At 39.2% G+C, this 19,742-nt stretch overlaps 1 protein-coding gene across 7 annotated transcripts in view; it reads right to left on the reverse strand.

The window, feature by feature from the left end:
• astn1 (astrotactin 1) overlaps window positions 1-19,742 on the reverse strand; it is a 325,383-nt gene that overhangs the window by 5,799 nt on the left and 299,842 nt on the right. For all 7 annotated transcript variants that reach the window (XM_077557705.1, XM_077557701.1, XM_077557704.1 and 4 more), the window contains exons 21-23: window positions 14,160-14,295; window positions 12,601-12,701; window positions 11,773-11,956 (exon numbers count right to left, since the gene is read on the reverse strand). In XM_077557705.1, coding sequence (XP_077413831.1) covers window positions 11,773-11,956; window positions 12,601-12,701; window positions 14,160-14,295 — 421 coding nt within the window. The remainder of the gene's footprint in view (window positions 1-11,772; window positions 11,957-12,600; window positions 12,702-14,159; window positions 14,296-19,742) is intronic.

Consider the following 19,742-nt stretch of genomic DNA (forward strand, 5'->3'; position numbering starts at 1 on the left):
ACTGTCTCAAGTTTTAAGAGCAAAATGCCACCATTTCGGAGCAGTCTGTAGCCCTGCATAATAAGGAGCACACAAGTTGAACAACTTGATCCCATCACCAAATATCAACACCACAGGCAAGGCTGAGTTGACCAAAACAAATTTGATGCATTCGGTTTTGGAATTGCATTGTAACTGCTTCTAAAGATGCACTGAAATATATATAAAAAAGGTTGTACTGTTACTATGTATGACATCTTGCGGGACTACCACATGTAAGTGTGATTATCCATTAGTTTGAGCCTGTTAACATGAAGACCGTTTTTGGATACATTATGTAAATCCATTTCCATTATTTCTATTGGATCGAAATAATTATATTTCTGTAGAAATCAGAAGTTCTTCAGTATCCTGCGACAGATTGTATTCTACCTCAGAGTACACGATCTGCTGTGTTTGCGGCGTTTGTACGCAGGTAGCCTGCGTCATAGTATTGCTCTTAAAAAAGGAACAAATATTGGCATTTGCAACAAAGTCTTCAGTTGGCATCGGTGCCAACTGAAGCTGGAGCGGATCACCACAGTGAGTAGCACACATGAAGCTGTGTTCTGCACTTAATGAATAGAAAATAGCCATCAGAATTGCTTTTGACAACTGTTATATCTAGACCCATTACCAAACAAAATTTATTAAGTTATTATTGACTGGTTGATTATGTTAAGTTATTATTACACAGTTATTACCCTTTTCTCCCTAGGATGTAATAAGAAGCCATGCCTTCGGGGAGGGGTACTTATTATGGGTATTTAAAAAAATATCATATGCTACTGTTTTTAACTGCATTGTTTAAATAACCATTGCTATTGAGTTTTTTGTAGTTATTAATACTAAAGTACGCAATACCGCAATGTATTCTGAAATGAGCAGCATGAGCATTTCCAGGCAAGAAGAGAGAAGAACAACACCTCGCCTGAAAAATCTATCAGAAGACAAGATGTTAATCGAATATGTAATAACAATATAACAACATTGTAATAACAATATAATAACAACAATGTGTACAACACATAACTTGAAAACAATCTGAAATGACCCTCTTTCTGAACTTGTCCTTTCTTTGTCTACAAATTATTATTGCCTACCATGATGAAAATGTCCTGAGTGGAGATCCAATCATAACAATATTAAAAATTGCAGGCACGACTCTGATTAGACTCTGTCATCAAAAACAAAAAGAAACTGGGGGGTGGGGGGGCTTTAGAGGTCCAACCGAGGACATGGACAGAAAGAGTGAGGAGAAAAGCAATTCTTTCATTTTTGCCAAAGCATCTTGAATTTCTGAGTAAACAGCCAAATGGTGTGCCTTAAATAATGGGTACGTTTGCAGCGATGACAAGGTCTGGCCCCGGGAAAAGAAATGTCAAGACATGGACAGACAGACTTTTGGTGAGTTTATGGTTTGAGTTCAAACATCAAGCATCAAAAGCAACAAAAACAGTCCCTCAATGAAAGCCAAATGCTCTCGTCAGTGGGAGTCAATATGTCCCTAAAAACGGCAGGTCCAAATATCTGCTGTCAGAAGGAAGATAAAGCCATATTTGATCATTCATTTATTTCCCAGCATTGCATACTTGGCTCATATGATAGTGAGTCAGAGCCCCGCATGGGTTCTTATTATCGGCGGTCTGACGACGTCATGAAAATCAACTTCATTTAGTGCTCATTGTTTGTGACAAGGAAGCGAGGGAATTCTCTTTGAGCTGTTTGTGTGGCCAGTTGCATATTCACACTTTCACATTGTCTTCCTACTGCTACTTATTGGGAAGTGTTGCTCACATTTCGTCAGGAATTTCTTCATACGTTTCCAAATGTGTGAGGTAAGAAACAAAAGTTACAAACAAAACATACTCCAACATGGCAAGCCGGGACATCAATGAGTTTGATTCTCCTGCAATAAACAAATTTGCGCACATTACCTTTCATTATGTTATTAAGGAGATAAGATTTCTCACAATAATTAAGAAACATACATATCATTAAGCAATATTCCTAGGAAATCACATTGTCCCATCACGGTTTGAGCTATTATTGTAACAGGGCCTTGCAGGTGTTCTCACCATGGTGACCCCTGCTCCACCATTGACCAATTTTCTTCTCAACTCAGCTACACACTGGTCAAGTTTTGTTACTTTGCCTCGTCATGCGTCTGCAGCACCAAAGTCTTTGAAAAGACAGCTTTATGAAAAACCAGTGGTTCCCACTACCGCCTCCGGGACCAAAGCGCCATGAGCATCTGTGGAAAGCATCTGGGTAATAATTCTGATCAAACATAATAAAAATATAATCGGTACAGATGCAAAGCCAAAAACATTGACTACATCTCCTTTGTCTATGACTTTCCCCGTCATATCCTGTTGTTATTTCTTCTATTACTGTATGCCGTATTATAATCCCTCAATGTCACAAACTGGTTTTCATGGTGTTGCATCGTGGGAAGCAGGCAGGAGGGCTTGGGAGCAGGAGAAATATTTACATCCACAAATGAGAACAAAAGAGTGTGGAGAAATCCAAATACAAAATTAACAAAGCACAACAAAATGAGAGACAAAGCAACAAACTCAGAAAGACGACCTGACATGACTCGGGCAAATATGATTGACAAGGAAGAAGTCAAACAAAACAAACAAACAGAAGTAGTGAAACAACAAAGACAGAATAAAACCAGTTGACTCTGGACCCTGTTCACACGGAAGCAAAGCCGGCTTTGTTCCACACAGAAACGTTTTAAGACATGCGTGTGTCCAAAAGAAGACGCTGAGGACGTTTAACATGTGCCAAGTCTGGGGTGGTGCGGTAGAGCAGCCACAGGGAGTCAACGGAAAGCGTAGAAGAAGAATCAGCGAAGAAGACGAACCACTGTTCTGAATAGCCCATAGGCCAAGACTTTTGAAGCCGCGAGGCCGCCATATTACTCCTCCCAAGAAACGTTTCTCGGCATACGATCTAATACATTTACAATATCAAAATTGGAGAACATTTGAGAAAGTACTTAGTAGAAATAGTATGATTTATTATGCTTTAAATTTTTTAAGCATAAACAAAAGGACTTCAGACATTTTGCAACTTGCCATAAATACATGTATAAATGATATGCTTAATGATGTTTACAGGAAGAATCTTGTATATTTTTTTATTAAAGAAATATAATTGTAATTCGACAAAAGATGACTCAAAGCAGCACATACCGTCCACTTGCTAATTTATTATTTTTTTAAAACTTTTTTTTAAAACAAAAAAATAGTGACCACCCCACGCCCCGATACTAAGAGCATACGAACTGTACATGTCTAATCTGTACGTATACGTATCGTTTATACAGTAGTCTGCTGCGTGAGATGGGAGAAGTAAGATGGCCGCCCTGTCGCTTCAACGGCTTGCACGGGTGTGTATGGGCTATCAGTTATCCAGTAATATTAACAGAGCTGTGAGACAAACACAGGAGAAGTGACATTGCCGGAGGAGTCCACATTGGAACGTATGGGGCGCGTTTTGAAATCTTTCCACTCTAGAGCCTGGTTCCAAAAAGTGATCGGTTTCAAGCAACAGAAACTTTTGCGGATATATTGAAACGGGCTTTTGTGTGGACGGGGCACCTTGGACAAGGGAGCTGATTGGTAGACACTAGTCTGGCTCTCATCCAATGCACAAAATAGACATGCGACTTGTGCCTGTTTCCATCTGTTCTCCTTTTGCGAATATTGAGAGGGGACTCCGCCGCTGTAGGTGGCGCTATATTTGGGCCCTTTTTCGAATTTCTAGCGTTTCCATTACGTTTTATTTTCGCATTCCTTCAAAATTCGACATAAATGGGTGAATGGAAACCCAACTACTGACAAGAACAGGTGGAAACAAAAACAAACGAAAAAAGGTATACAAAGAAAAACATGTCAACAAAAGTTAATCTAATCAAAACAACACCGATTATGACACTCAAAGGGAAATAGAACTTAGTCGCTGCTGTATATTTTGTGTTGCACATAACACAGAGAATCATCATCAAGACAGCAAGCAGATATACATTTTGTCATATTTTTGTCCACAACATGACTCCAACTCGAGACCCTGTGGCCCCAAACCTAAATTGTTATGTTTTGGGTTAGGTTTTGGTTAGTTTTTTATTTTTGTCATGGTTCAGGTTTAGTTCGGGTTTAGTTTGATTTTGTTTAACTGAATGGGGAGGGCTGCTAATTTACGTGCACTTAAATGGAACACGTGAAGAAGCAGCTCCCTCAGTTACGCAACTCTTTCCAGCATGGACCCTATTAAAAACAACCTTTACAGTGGAGACAATCCATAGACAGAGAAACGGTCTGAATTTAGGGAGCCTTGACTAATCAGTTTTGCCTGTTAAAATCGTGCGTACCACAGACTGCCATTTATATTTTATATCGGACACATGGCTCTGTTTATAAAACACGAAGGTACAATTTTATATGCTAGGCTCACAGCCATTGTTTGGATGGAAAGTTGGGGCCCTCCATGCATGCAAAAGCGTTACAAAATGAACCTGATGTTGTCACAGAGGTTAACAAAACAAATGATGGAGACATTTCCTCCACGCAAAACAACTTCCTACAATCAAACATGGCACTTTGGAAGAAGAAAATCTTTTAGTTAGGGAAGCTTAGCTTTTATTAAAAATTTCATGAAAAACCTAAAAACAAAAACAAAAAAACAACCCGTGTAGTGAGTTTGGACGCTTCTAATATGATAGGAAACAAGCCTGACACATAAAGTGACACCAAATATCCTCCCATGACATTGTATGAGAGAAACACCGACATATGTACCCAGTATGTATTCCGTTCTTTGCCATATCTTTCGCTCATCTGTGTATTTATTTTTTCCCATAATTGGTCATTTTCATTTTTTAATCATGCATTACCAAAAATCCGTATTATTAGATTAGATAAATCTTAAATAGCTAAAGGGGGTTAGAAGTGTCGTCATCTTTAAATGTGTGTCTCTCAGACGCATTCAATATAACATCACTGTGACAATAAGCAAATGACCTATTAGCAACAAAGAACTCCGTTGCAAAACAAGTTCATTTCCCAAAACATTAGCGAGAACAATCCTCTTCTACTCGGTCATGATTTCTCAACGAAGTTGACAACGGACCTAATGAACATTCAATTTAATATATGTTTATCATTTCGTCCTGTTAAAACATTTATTAAATTGAAACTATGTCATGGTTAGTGAGTGAACTGAGGCGAGACGGCCAAAACAATTTTTGTTCAGTCACAGTGCAGAGCCTGACCTTAGACCACTAAAATCAAATCGGTTTATTTGATTCCAAGTGAACATTTGAGCCAAACTTGAAGGAATTCCCTCCAGGAATGAATGAGGAATTGCATTCATAAAAATGAGGGCATACCACACAAAATAACTTGAAAAGATCATGCGTTCAAAAGTAGTGCAGATCACAGAACTGTAATTACCTTTTTTGTTTTGCATTAACTGATGCAATTTCAGTAATGGTATACCTGTTAAAATGTCATAACAGGTATAATATTACAGAAACATAATTCTGGATTTTAAAACCTTAATTCATTACCTCAGTCAGCATAAGGTTTTCCTTTGGGCTGTGATTCACATTTATTTTTTGAATCCTATGCCTTCATTTTTATTTCCGGTTCATCCAATTATTGGGCAGTGTACATGAATTTGTTTTTCACACATACAAATACGAGTGTGCTGCCCCATTTGGTGTGTCCTAATCCTGGTCGTGACAATAGTCAGTCCCTCCAGGATTTTGCGGGCATTCTTCATGATTGTTGTGGGCTAAAATGCCTGATTTTGTGGCCAATTTTTCGAAAAGTTGCAATTTTTGTTGTTGTTGCTCACTTTTTCTGCACATCTTAAGAAGAATTTTGCTGGTATTTTTTTCCTCATTGTTGCAGGCTAAAATGCCTGATTTTGCTGCCAATTTTTCTAAAAGTTGCATTTTTTTGTTCCTGTTGCTCAAACACTTTTTTTCTGCAAATTTGTTGCAAAGTGTTTGGAAAAGCAACTGATATTTTCAAATCTGTACGATCTTTATTGAAAATAGGTGGCATAAATTACATTTTACTTTAAAGTGTAAACATTTTTTTTTTTTAGCTTACAAACTGAAAAGCTCATCATCATGGAAAAGTGCAAATATTCTTACAGGTGCATATGCACATTATACATCAAAATATGTAAAAGAAATTGCCAATGCTATGAAATATGCAGCGCTTAATGCTATCATGGCCAAAATCATTGCCATAACTACTACTCCATTTCCTCCTCAAAATCATCAGCTTCCACTTGATCTCTGTGAAAAACATACTTGGACACTTTCAATTAAGAAAGTATGGTGATATATATTCAGTTTATAATTCTACACATTTAAAGATATGTTAAATTATTGATTTACTGCCCTACTTTAGGCTCGCATCATTCACACACAAATGTTACATCATCGCCTCCGTGAGTGCGATTTGCCAACACTGCAGATTTCTTTCAACGCTCTTTACGTGTTTAGCAATCGTGAAATGCTTGTCTTTTATATTCTATTATTACATTGCATTTGGAACAAAGTAGTTCACTGCTTTCGTGCAGAAGGTCCGGTCATTGCACGGTCATTTGCCGTGATTCCATCCATCCATTTCCCATACCGTTTATCCTCACGAGGGTCGCGGGCACGATGGAGCCTATCCCAGCTTTTAGGTGGTAAATGCTGTCAATGTCAACACATTCACTAGCATAGATATCTATGTTTGCCAGCGTCTAAACATTTTTTTTGGACGTGTAGCGTTCTTCATGAGTTCAGCTTTGACGTGAGCAAATTTTTCTTTGAGATTACTACCGCTATTATTTTAAGTAGACCGCCCGTGGAGCCATCTTAGGTGAAATAAGCCAAAACTGAAGTAAAACATGCATTTTTAAAATGTATTTGTTGCGGGAAAGTTGCGGTGTTTGGACAAAGTTGCGGGTAAATACGATTTTGCAAGGTATTCTTGATTTTGCATTAATAGTTGCGATTGCAACATTCCAAAATCCTGGAGGGTCAGAATAGTGTGACATAGGTAGAAGTGATTCATGATGTCAAGAAGTAGACAGTCTGGTCTGCTGATTTTGTTACAACACACATGACCTCGATTCTCCCTCTGATGAGCTCATTTTCAATACCATCAAACTCGGCGATTCCTAAAGACAACCTTCAGCAATCTGTCATTTCTCCAGTACCACTGTCTAAGCCGTACATCATGGCTGGCCTCATCACTGTTTTATAAACCTTACCTGGCCTTCACCCCAGCATAAAGCATCAGACACTCTCCCCTATATTACTTATTTATAAGCTGCTTGTATCACTTTCTTTGCCACCTTTGCACATTCACCATTGTTGTGGACTGTTGACCGCCAAGTATTTAACTCTTTGACCACCGAAAACGTTTTATGACGTATGCTAAAATTCTAATGAATGCCGCCAATAACGTCAATTGACGTCAACTACGTTTTTTTCTCAATGAGCAGTGCAACGTCTTGTGCAGCACTGCCTTGTCATTGGGGTTGTAAAATCCCAAAACAGCCACTAACTATGGCCAGCAGATGGCAGCATTGTATCTCTTTTCAATGGGCTCCCGGTGTATGGAATTACAATGAAACATGATAAATCAGATGAAAAAGAACGTTTTCAAGGATGACATGAATGATCAAAGCCCTTGTCACATTAAATCTAATCCACAGAGCGTCCGTCACTAAACAAAAAATATTAGTATCAAAGTCACTGTTGTGCAGAAAATGTATCTTTTCACAAAAAGCTCATTTTCTCCTTATCTTTTAAATTTTCGCTCAATGTCACTCAAATTACCTACCGGTATTTTCAAATGATGATTACTAAAGAACGGAATAAGGTAGAACCATAACTTTTTTTCTAATGAAAGAATGGAACGCGATTTTCCATTTGGTACCCACTATGTATATATTTAGTCAAAACACGATATTCTGTTTGCCTTGAAAGATGAGTTAAAATACTCAAAATCGGCTGGCATTGTCGGGGTTGTTTTTGGGATGTTTGGCAGTCAAAGAGTTAAAGTCCTCCACCCTTGCTATCGCTTCTCCACCTTTCGAAATGTCACCTTAATCCACCAGCTCCCGTCTCTCACCACAGATCACAATGGTAAAGCTGGCCTCCACTAGTCCTTAACTTCATTTTGTGGCTCATCAACTCAATTATGTTTCCAAAACTTCCCAAAAGTCATCATATGCCTCTGGACGTTGCCACCTCAACCTTCACCTTACATCTACATCTATTCTTGCCTCCATGCCTCAGTTTTCTCAGTGCCATTTCTTCTTAGCCAACCGTTTCCTCTGTATGCTCTCCTGCACTTCCAGTTTCCTTCTCTCCTTTCCTACCAGCAGATACACCAAGCCAAGTGTTCTTGTGCTTGTCTCTCTCATCACTTTGGCTGTACAGGTCCAGTCTTCCTCAGGGTCATCCTGCCCACTAAGGGCCTATCTTACCTTTTCTCTGAACCTCACATCACATTCTTCCTTTTTCAGCTTCCACCACATGGTTAGGTGCTCTGCCTTTGAAGTTTGTGTGTGCGCGCGCGTGTGTTTGTTTCAGGCCAAACATGGCTATTTGACTGCTCTTTCATGTTAAGTTAAACAAATCATGCAAATGCAGATGGTCCAATAGAGTGTCTGGCTAACTTCTTTGCGCTGACAGTTTCTTGTCAACAGTTCTTCTTGTCATTTTTATTGTGGTAAGCCATGGAGAACACTTTATAAAAACTCAACATTTGTCCTCCTCTCCTTTTTGGCTATTGGTCTGATCCAAATGACAATCACACTGTGGCTCCTAAGTTCTCTATCTGGTATATTTTTTATTGTAAATATTGAGCATGTTGAACATTGACCTCAATATATATACTGTATGTGTATATATATATATATATATATATATATATATATATATATATATATATATATATATATGATGATGCACTTACAGTCCCGTCCATCCATTCATTTTCTTAACCGCTTATGGACAATGCCTTCATTTTTGCATGATTGCGTAGGTTTTTCTGTGGCTACTTGGTCTTCCTCCCACATTCCGACAACATACATTTTGGGTTAATTAAATATTCTAAATCCTCCATAGGTTTGAATGCCAATGGCTGTTAGTTTAGTTGCTATCTTGCATTGCAATTGCAATTGCCAGACACAATCTCCGGCTTGAGTTCATTTTGTGACTGTCATTGAGTGCTTAAGCAGCACTGAAGACCATCCCAGAAGCGATGCCCCCCCAGAAGTCCAAGGTATGACATTACGTACCCTTTTGACATCTACTGCTTAGTGCACCAGTGTTACTATTGTCTTCAGAGCATTATAAGTGGTTGTATTGTTCTCGGTCAATGTTTGTAAAACGGCTCCGATTTGCCAAATTCCCCTTTTTTGCTGTTTTTTCACTGCATACATCTCTAAATGTAAATTAAGTCTGCAGGCGAACCCAAAACTGAAACTGAGTGCTATTTACAGTATTGTTGAGCATAAATAATATCAACATGATAGCCTATGTTAAATGGGGGTCCATCGTTACTCTCGACGGATTGCCCACCTCTGACCGTCCCGCGTAGCGCGTGCACGCATAGTGTTTGACGCTCAATTCATGCGTCCCACAAAGTGGAGTCGTGTCCCGTAAAATCAGTTCTTGCTCTAATAATAATGAATAATAATAATTTTAAAAAACATACACTTTGATGAGAGTTTGGTGTGATCACTGTCGTAACCACGACAACAACAAAGCGTAGCCACGGACTTTCATATGTGCAGCAGGTCCGTGTGTGTGAGTAGCTCACAAAAAGTCCTCCTTGTTGCCTTATGTATGAAATGTGCTATACAAACAAAACCTGCCTTGCCTTTGCCTTCATGGCCGCCAGACTGTCGGAAACCACACAACCCCCTGAACCGCCATAGCTGCTTATTTTGTTGTTGACCCACTTCTGCTCAACACCTCAAATCAAAAGACTTTTCTCATTGTAGCAACGCATAACTAGGATGTTGTGTTGACGCAAAAACAAAAAAAAAAACGTGACCGCCACACGGGCCTGTTTGCTAGCCTCATCATGTTGCTATCTTCAGCTAGCCCGTCCAATAATACACAGGCAACACCTGCGTTCTAAAGATGAATTTAATCGTAGCTGGTCTGAGAACGCACAGCAACATCAAGACACTGTTACCTTTGTAAACATTTCCCTCGGGATACGGCATCCGACATTAAATCAAGTTCAAGTGGTGAGTGATATATTTTTAATCTGTTTCTATGCCGGCAAATTATGTCTCCACATAATAAATGGCACTCTTTGGGGGTGTCTGTGAATAAGTAAACAAAACATTCTAAATTGAGCAAGTGCATTGCATGAATGTCAGTACAATGTAAATGTTGTAATACTTTTATTATCCTTTAAAAGCATTAATATTAATGTGTTCAAATGTAATGAGTTCATTTGAATGACTTTAGTATGAATCATAGCCATGAATGCAATTGTACAGTATAAAAATGCTTAATATGAAATCATCACAAAACTTATGGGCCACCACAGTAAATTCTCTAGTTGATACCCACAAAGGTGCAGATGTGTGAAATGTTCTCTTACACTTCTGGTCTCAGCATTCAATTGACATTGTTAGTATTTAAGATTTAAATTTATATTTTGGGTTTATGACACTTGTAGACACAAAATATGAATTAAAAACATTGCAGTATTTATCAGTAATATAATGAAAATGCTGTGAAATGTGAATATTAACTTTGGAAGTCAGTTTACTGCGTGCACCCCTAAATTTTCTTCCCGTGCTACTAAAATTTTAAGTTAGGGGCTACCACGCTCCTAGCAAAAAATGTTAGTCTGCAGCCCTGATAGGGCATTGTTAATAAACCATACAAATCCTGTAGGTATGTGCCAGAAATGGGCAAACCACTATCAGTGAGTCTAACCGCGGGGTGGGGTCGCCGCGTCGCTGAGGAGTGTCCCACATTGCCCCTCAGATGATTAAATGAAAGTTAACTATTCAGTAATAGCAACATTTAAAGCAGCGCATATTTACTCATTTTTGCGGAGCGGCGCATTTTCGCCCCATTCATCATGTCGCTCTTGTATTTGTTTACAAAGTAGCTCATCTATTGCCCAGCTCAGTGAACTAGTGGTAGAGTGTCCGCCCTGAGACTGGGAGGTCGTGGGTTTAATTCCCGGCCGGGTCATACTGAAGACTATAAAAATGGGACCCATTGCCGTCCTGCTTGACACTCAACATTAAGGGATGGAATTGGGGGGGGGGTAGATCACCCAATGATTCCCGAGGGCGGCTGCTGCTGCTCACCGGTCCCTCAGGGGATGGGTCAAATGCGGAGAACGAATTTCGCCCCACTTAGGTGTGTGTGACAATCAGTGAATCTTAATCTATTAATTGTTGGCAGTGTCACGTCGCACAAAGACTGAAAAACGTACAAGATAATATGATCAAACACGTTTGATATTGTCGCAAGACCAAAAACAAAGATTACCATCACACACTAAACCACCGAGATGACGGGAGTGCGCTAAGACGCCAGGAAGACTCCAGATCTAGAACTTACTCAAGTCTCTAGCCTGAGACTGTGAAAATCTTTTGGTGTAAGCCCAACATAACATGTACAGATGATGTCTTTGTGACTAAACATTTGCTCCCGCAGAACATAAAGAAAGCATCTGACGTCACCTGGGTCCAAGCTCATCCTCACACCTCCAGGTAAACTCTCCAAAGCTCTCGTAGCGCTGGTTGTAGTGGTAGAGAACTCGATGCAGCGCTGGGGCACCCAAGTCCATCAGAGTGTTATACGCTGTCTGCTGTTCCTTGCCACTAGTGTAGCCATTAAACAGGTTGTAGATTTTATCAGCTACTTCTGAATGGGCACAAACAATCACAGATACGGTTTCAGGTGACACAATAATGACAATGACAACTGTAAGAGCAATGGTAGAACTTTTGGAGACTTTTGAGGATTTGCAGGGAAAACTGTTATTCCGACTCTGGGGTATACACATTGGCCACAATTGAGACATATCCACATGTTTTGGATGCCAATAGTCTGTTCAAGAAAAATACGAATGCAGTCCAAGTTAGGATTTGTATTTTGCAACACGCCATTTCCAGGGAATAAAAATGACAACAGCTTGGGCTGAATGTATCATAATTCAGTGGCTGGCGCATTCTGAAATAGCTCGTTTAAAATCAGCAAATCAACAGCAGGCTAACTGTTGAACCATCTGGACGGACATCATTTATAATCAACAAAGATAATGTTTGTACTGTAAATCAGCCACAGAACATGACAAATTAGGAAGAACCTCCCCAATGTCCATGTTTTTTCTGGAACAAGTGATCTCAGACTGACTAATACTTGAATACACTTGTCGAACCCACATCAATATGTAGTTCACAAAAAGTAACTGGATGGATTTCTATTCTAGTCTCTCTCACATTATTTATAAAAACGGACAATGACAAAGCACTCAATGAGTATTTGATTTTTATCTCTCTCCTCACCTTGAGCCTTGACGTCATCCACAGTTGAGCATGGAGTTTTAATTGTGACCTCACTTGGACTGGAGCGACGCCCAGTGTTGTCGACTGCCCAAAGCCGGAACCTGGACACACACACACAATATGGTAACCTGTATGTATGCTGCACAAAGCGTCTTATTGGAATGTGTTGCATTTCCTGTGCAGGTAATCTCTTTGAAGACAGCCTGCATTCTCAATCACTGCTTGGAATACACTGAACACACGGTGCCAAAAATGTTCTGACTTATATCTCCATCCAGTGGCTGAAACACTAATTGCAGCCACATGCAGCACTAAAGTTGAAAAATAGTATTTGGTTACAACAGTTAAAGACATAATTATTAAATTATATTCATTCCTTGACTGATCTTACACTTGGAAAAGAATAACTTTTGATCCATAGATTTCATCACATTTAAAACATATGTGCCTACTGTGCTGTGCCTCTTACACAATATTTTCCTCAAACAAGAGCACAATTTGGATGGGCTCTCTGCGTACAGATATTTTCTATATGGAGAGAGCCCCGGGCCTTGGCTCCGTGACATGAATGAACTGCCAGACAGCATAGAGAATGGAAGAGTCCTGCTGTTGCTGAGATTTAACGGGCATGTGAAGCTTTGTAGTACGCAGACTACATAGAGTACATCAAAACATTCCTTGTATTCTGATTTTCTTCAATTTTGTTTTTCTGCCTCTGGATCTTTTTCTCACTCGCTCCCCAAACGCCACCTCATTTCCTCTTTGAGACGTGTGTATTACTTCACTCCAGGCAAGTTGTCTGCGGGCTAAGTGTGAGCATGTGTACTGAGAAAGTGAGCATCCGCTGTGTGCGTGCAAACGGAGAAATGCATATGTAGTGTCTTGGCCGCCTAATGATGGTAAACTCCCGGTGTAAATGTAGCATGAAATAAATCATCTTTGCATGACTCATTAACATCTCTTTTGATAAAACCCCATTGGTATTAATGTAAAATTATTTTCCCACCTATTTGTGGGAAGTGAACATTAAAAGAACATTTTGAGATCATTTCAGAATTGCCAAAATGAACCCAAATTGCAGCAATTGAGCTTGCTAATTGGCATGAGCAAATCAAAAACATACCAATGATATCAAAAACTCTTTTTACAGTTACATGAAAATAAACTGATGTGAGTCCTGACAATCTGCGGATTCATGCCAAAACCAACACATCTAATTTGGTCATTATTAAACTTAAATTAAAAATTCACACTACACTTCGGAAACTTTAATACAAGCAAAAAAAATTCCAATTGCAGCATGAAATTAAAATTCCTGATGGCAGCTCACCTGTGACCATCAACACGTAAGCAGTAGGAATTTATGGAATTTCCATTTGTTTTCAGTAACCATTTTTAGAGTATTTCTTATCACAACAAAACACCATCCTTGGAAAATCTTTTTCAACTTTTGGGAGTTCCCAAGTTCCTAACTTGAGGTGTCCTGATGAACAAGACAAGTAATCGATCATGCCATGGCAAAAAAACAAACAAGCAAAACCAAAAACGGAATATCTTACATATATGTGGTGTCAGGCTCCAGACAGCGAACGATCATGCTGACAGAGGAGGACAGCAGGTTTGGAATGTCCCCCAACATCACACACGGAGACCTGGCGCCAGACAAGATATCATCCACAAAGCTCAGAAGTGTTTCTGAAACACAGAGACGGACAAGTGACTCAAACAATGTGAAAGATTACGTCCAACCCCATTACGCCGTTTCATTGCCGTTCCTTTGTAGTTAATGGATACAGTGGTTCCACATAGATTGTGGGTAAAGCGCTTTGGGCACCATAAGGTGTAGATGAAAGCGCGATATAAAAAGTAGTCCAGTCATGATGAGAAATGAAATTGAAATTAAAAAAATGAAATTGAAATAAGTAGCCAATCAGAAAGGAAATATCACAATGAATTATCATTAAATGGATGAAAAAATACAAAGCAATGACAATGTTTTTTTTTAAAAAGTATATAACATAAGTAGTAGTAGTAGAAAACATTCCATTTCTAAAGTATTTCAGAGAGCACTCAATAAATACATTTAAAAAGAGATAAAAAAAAACCCATCTTCACTATGGGGGTGAAAACAAATGTAATGTAAAGCAGACTTTCTTTGTTCCTGCCTGACTGTAAAATAGCTGTAGCACTCAAACATGGTGCTCTGAATGTGTCTTCACACGGAATCAATTTCCAGGTTAAAACAAGCTAGCCAGCAACAGTATTGGCTGACTTAATGTCGCAAAGTCCAGTTTTTCCAGAAAAGTGCATCTTGAAAATGATTTTTTAAAATCATATCTAACACTGTCTTAATGTCTTAACCTGTAAATCAATCTTTGGTGTGCATATTAAAATCAATCTATCAGAGGACTAAACAGACTATTTAGCAGAACCCTACCTCCCTCCATCCATCCATCCATCCATCTAATTATCTAAAATGCTGGACTGAGACACAAACTTTTCTCTGGCTTTCTCAGGGCACTGAATCAATCACATTCTGCTTTGTCTCCGAAGGCGTTTCACCTCTCATCCGAGAAGGTTTCATCAGTTCATCATGCAACAAGGCTTGGTTAGAACTCCACCAGCCTATTTTGTTCTCCAAAGTGATGAGAGGCGAAATGTCTTTCAGCAAGCAGTCCAGCGATCGATTCAATGTCCTGAGAAAGAAATGACCTGGATGAGTGAGAGTACCCACAAGCACATATACTCTTCACCGCGTGTGACTTTATTTGTGTTAATCTGAAGTAGCTGAACAACAGTGAGCAACCCATTAAAACAATTTGAGGAACCCCGCTGCGCACTGTCACGCCGAGACGAAAGCTTCACGTGGGTGGCCAGAGGAACACAGAGAGCAGAACTTTATGTTTCAATCAAAGGAGACCTGTAATACCGCGAACACAGTGTGCTGCCATGGCATTTACAGGCCTCAACACCAGGGGAATAAAAATCATACAGAAGAACAAAAACATTTCTCTAGTGGGTTTGACGCACCGCAGAGCACACAGGAAAAATGGTTGTGAAACTTGCGCAACATTTCACAGTTGGTTTCTTGGCAAGCTATCGACTTCTATACTTCTTTAAACAATGTGTGATTGTTCATGATATCGTTCTCAACTGACTAAATACTGAATGGAAAACAATTGCGTCACAATAAATCCCAGTGTGTGGTCACTTACAGATAGATTAGCCTACACATACTCAGCATGGATCACCAAATGGTACAAGACATTCAGCTCCTGTATAACATAAGCCTGCATTTTGTCATTAAGATACGACGGCGTATTAGGGCCACGTATAAATATATATATTTTTTTTAGAGAGTGGGGGCAATATTTTGAGAATTTTTTTTGTACATTTGCGAGTTTGTAAAGTGGAAAATTTACAAGTTTATAAAGTGGCAAATTTGCACTTTACGAAGTGGCAGATTTGCGAGAAAAAAAACTCAGAAACGAGAAATACACGTAACATACTACTCGGATGTTTGTGCCAATACTTTTCGGTCGGGTTGTCAATTAAGGAGATAGTAATTACTTTAGCGTAGATGAACCATATCGTGTTAAGCATTGGGCGACGACGACGCCTCCCTTTGCGAAGGTCCACACCCTGAGGATCAAGCGTTGAAGTCAATTTGTTAAAATGTAGATTTATTTGTACATGTATTTTCCCAGAATTATTATTTATCCTTTTTTATTGATGTGTCAAATCTTCTGCTCTCCGTCATTCACTTGCATTTACCTAAAGTATGCTAGCTTCTGATTGGTTTGTGTTAGTCAGCTGATAGGGGATCAGGAAGTGTTGTCACTCTAGCTGCCGTGTATGCAGAGTTTAAATTAAGAATGAATCCGTCTCCATCCTGCCTTTTCATTTTATAAACAGTGTCCCATTAACCACCAATGAATCCTCACATGATTAGACTATAGCTACGCTATGTGTATTTGTCCTAAGTTTGAGGGTTTTTTTCTCGCAATTTTTTTTCTCAGAATATTAACAACCCACCCCCTCACCGCCCTGATTTTTTTTGTTATCTAAGGCCCTAATACGCTGTCGTATTAAGATAAATGCAATTTCATTCAGAAATTTAGGAAAGAAAAAACAACGAAGCAATCTTACAGTCCACACATTTCTCATGCCTGAGACGTTGTAACACGTCACATGACACTGGGGAGGGAAAAGGACTAACACAATTTAGATATTTTTATTTAGGGGTGTACTCACTTTTGTTGCCAGTTGTTGAGTTATTAATGGCTGTATTTTGAGTTATTACCATACATTTTCATGAGCTGTATACTGACTATTTTTGTTTGTGTGAAAGTGTTATTTATTCAGTAGCTCTTCTGATCTTCACTGAAATTTCATGGTCCTTGTAATATTTTGTCCAATGTGCCAATAAATTAATTTGACTAGAAACCAAACCAGAGCTATCTGAGACCTTAAACACATAAATCTACAGCATACAGTAGGTACATATTAATTTCCCCATGAGTTACTCTTTAGAGTCCTTGATCTCTTGAAGGTGCTATGAATATCTGATATAAACATGGTATTGCTATTTTTTAAGTATTGAGTAAAAGCTGAATTATTGGCGAGAAAAACAAGAATGCTTAAAAACATAGCGAACTGTATTTTCTGTCATTTGGAGTAACATGCTGTACTACCCACAATGTGAGAAATATGAGCCTATGTTTATTTTTTGCAGCGCAAGCCAAGCAGCGTATCCAAAGATGACACTGAAGGACTGTTGTTGCTCATATTTGGAAATGTTTTAAATCTGTCAATTTAGCAACAGTGCCCAATCCTCCAGGAGACTCCAAGACTTTCATGTCTGATAGCACCTGGTTGGCCATCAAAGGTTCCGGCTGGTACGATGGGGGATAAATGTGGTAATAAAAGTAAGATATTAAATTGATTTTTCAAATTTATTGCTATAGGCGGAGAGCTACCGATTTTTTTGTACAGCCAGCTAGCCGCATATCATGCCAAACAGTTTTATGGTTTTAACAGCGATTAGAGGTGATGACTGAAGTTAAAATATATTGAATAGCCTACAATTGAGTCCTACGATAACTTTATTTTATGAGTGAAAATATTTCTTCTTCAACAGTAAGTAGTAATTTAAAAGAAAAATGGGTCCCCCTTTAAAACCACCTGTTGTGAATAAGGAAAGGTTCCATGCAGAGGGCAAGGAAATGAGAGCTGGTTGAAGGAGACTGAAGGTAATAAATGGGCTGGAGCTTGTGAAACCTATCAACTCCACACATTTGCTATAAGAATATAAAAATGCAAACATGTCAGGTAAGTGTAACATTTTATTTTGAATGCAAAGGAATAGAAACAACAGTGAGAAACAAACGGTCGAGAGCCTGTTTGACTTGTCCTTCAGCTGGAGATGTTTACCCTTTGCATTCTTCAAGTCTGATTGGTTGGAAAATCAAGGATTGCCAGGAGACTGATTTATGGGAGTTATGGGATCTCTCACCTTTTGAAGTTGTGCCTGCTTTTGTCAGTTCAGTTGTGCAGGCCTGGGGAGGCGGTGTGTGTGCATGCATTTGTGTGTGTATGTGTGTGTGTCTGTGTGCTGACCCTTCAAGTCAATCTGTCTTGCCCTGCTTCTAAATGGAAAGGAGGGGCGCTTTAAAGGTAAATCTGGTTTTGCAGTGGAAGCTACATTTGAAAGCAGCATTCATACGTTTGTCCAATATGGAAACGGCAAGTTAAGTGACTCTTGAGGAAAAAAAGTTGAAAATTGGCTTAAGGTTGGTTAAGCGCTGACTTCTCTAGCTGAAGACAAATTGTTGTTAGAATTTTTGTTTGTTTGTTATTTTGTTTTAAGGAATGTCCCGACAAAGTTGTGGATGAGCATAGGTCAAAGGTCAAACTGATGTACATGCAATGCAACATTGCTTGTGTGTGTGGGACACTTTCTGGATAGGAAAGTTATATTGAAAGACAATAGCACTTTTGGGATTTTGAAGACATTTCAGGTCTAAATATTGGGAAGCTTAAGTCCATATGCCACTGAGGGCTGAATGTTTGTGGCACTAGCGAATAGTGATGTAACGATAACAGCAATATCGTGATATCGCAATGTTAAAACTGCCACAATATCATCGTCGTCATGTCACAATATTAAAAGCAGCTTATCTGTAAAAAAAAAAAGAGTCAGGTTGATTTCCATTTGTGCAGTTCTAGCACCCTCTGGTGGCTAGTTTTTTAGCGCAGTTTAATTTTCAAAAGGCATGTTTTGGCCCGTCTATGTTAAAATCTACGCTAATCATCAGATGAAGGGGAACCTAATATGCTTGTGAAGCGAGTCAATATGGGGAGGAACTCAATGTGTGCCTGCAATAGCAAGTAAGTGCCTCAATATTTAATGTTATGTTTCGGTTCTGTGGGGTTTGGTTTTGTTTGATTGATGACGTATGCGCCAATTCTACGTGCGAACCGTCAGTGTCAACAACAATGGCGGTTAGCCGTGTCGTAGTCGCTTTGCGCAAAATATTTTGCTTCTTTATTCCCACGTTCAACACGCGGTGTTGTACTTGAATCACCCGCCATTGTCACTTCTCTTGTGTTCGACTTTTTCATGTTGTTTTGATACATGCAAAGGCAAGTTTGTTCTGTAGATTGCAATAAAGTTAGAAGAAAAAAAACTGTTCGTCTTCTTCGCTGATTCTTCTTCTACGCTTTCCGTTAACTCCCTGTTGCTGCGCTACAGCACCACTCAAGACTTGGCATATACATTACAGCCGTGAAATGTCCTCAGCGTCTTCTTTTGGACACACGAGAGTCTTGAAATGCTTCTGTGTGTACAAGATTTGTTTGAGGAACGAAGCCGGCTTTGCTTCCGTCTGGACAGGGCCAAAGTCTGCGTGGGTGTATTGTCGTTGCCGTGTCGCTGTCATGGTTCCCCTTTGTTATTGGTCTTCTGTTAAGTCTAGTTATTTTCCTGTATTTGTTTGCTCTTGTTTTGGACTTTATTTTAACTAGTACCTGGACTGCCTTTTTGTTTTTGTCTATTTAACTCTTTGCCTGCCAGACGTTTTCAGAAAAGTGATGCTGTCAGTGCCAGCCGATTTAAGCATTTTGACTGATCTTTCAAGGTC

Source organism: Vanacampus margaritifer, chromosome 2 (assembly GCF_051991255.1).
Source record: "Vanacampus margaritifer isolate UIUO_Vmar chromosome 2, RoL_Vmar_1.0, whole genome shotgun sequence".
Taxonomy (NCBI): domain Eukaryota; kingdom Metazoa; phylum Chordata; class Actinopteri; order Syngnathiformes; family Syngnathidae; genus Vanacampus; species Vanacampus margaritifer.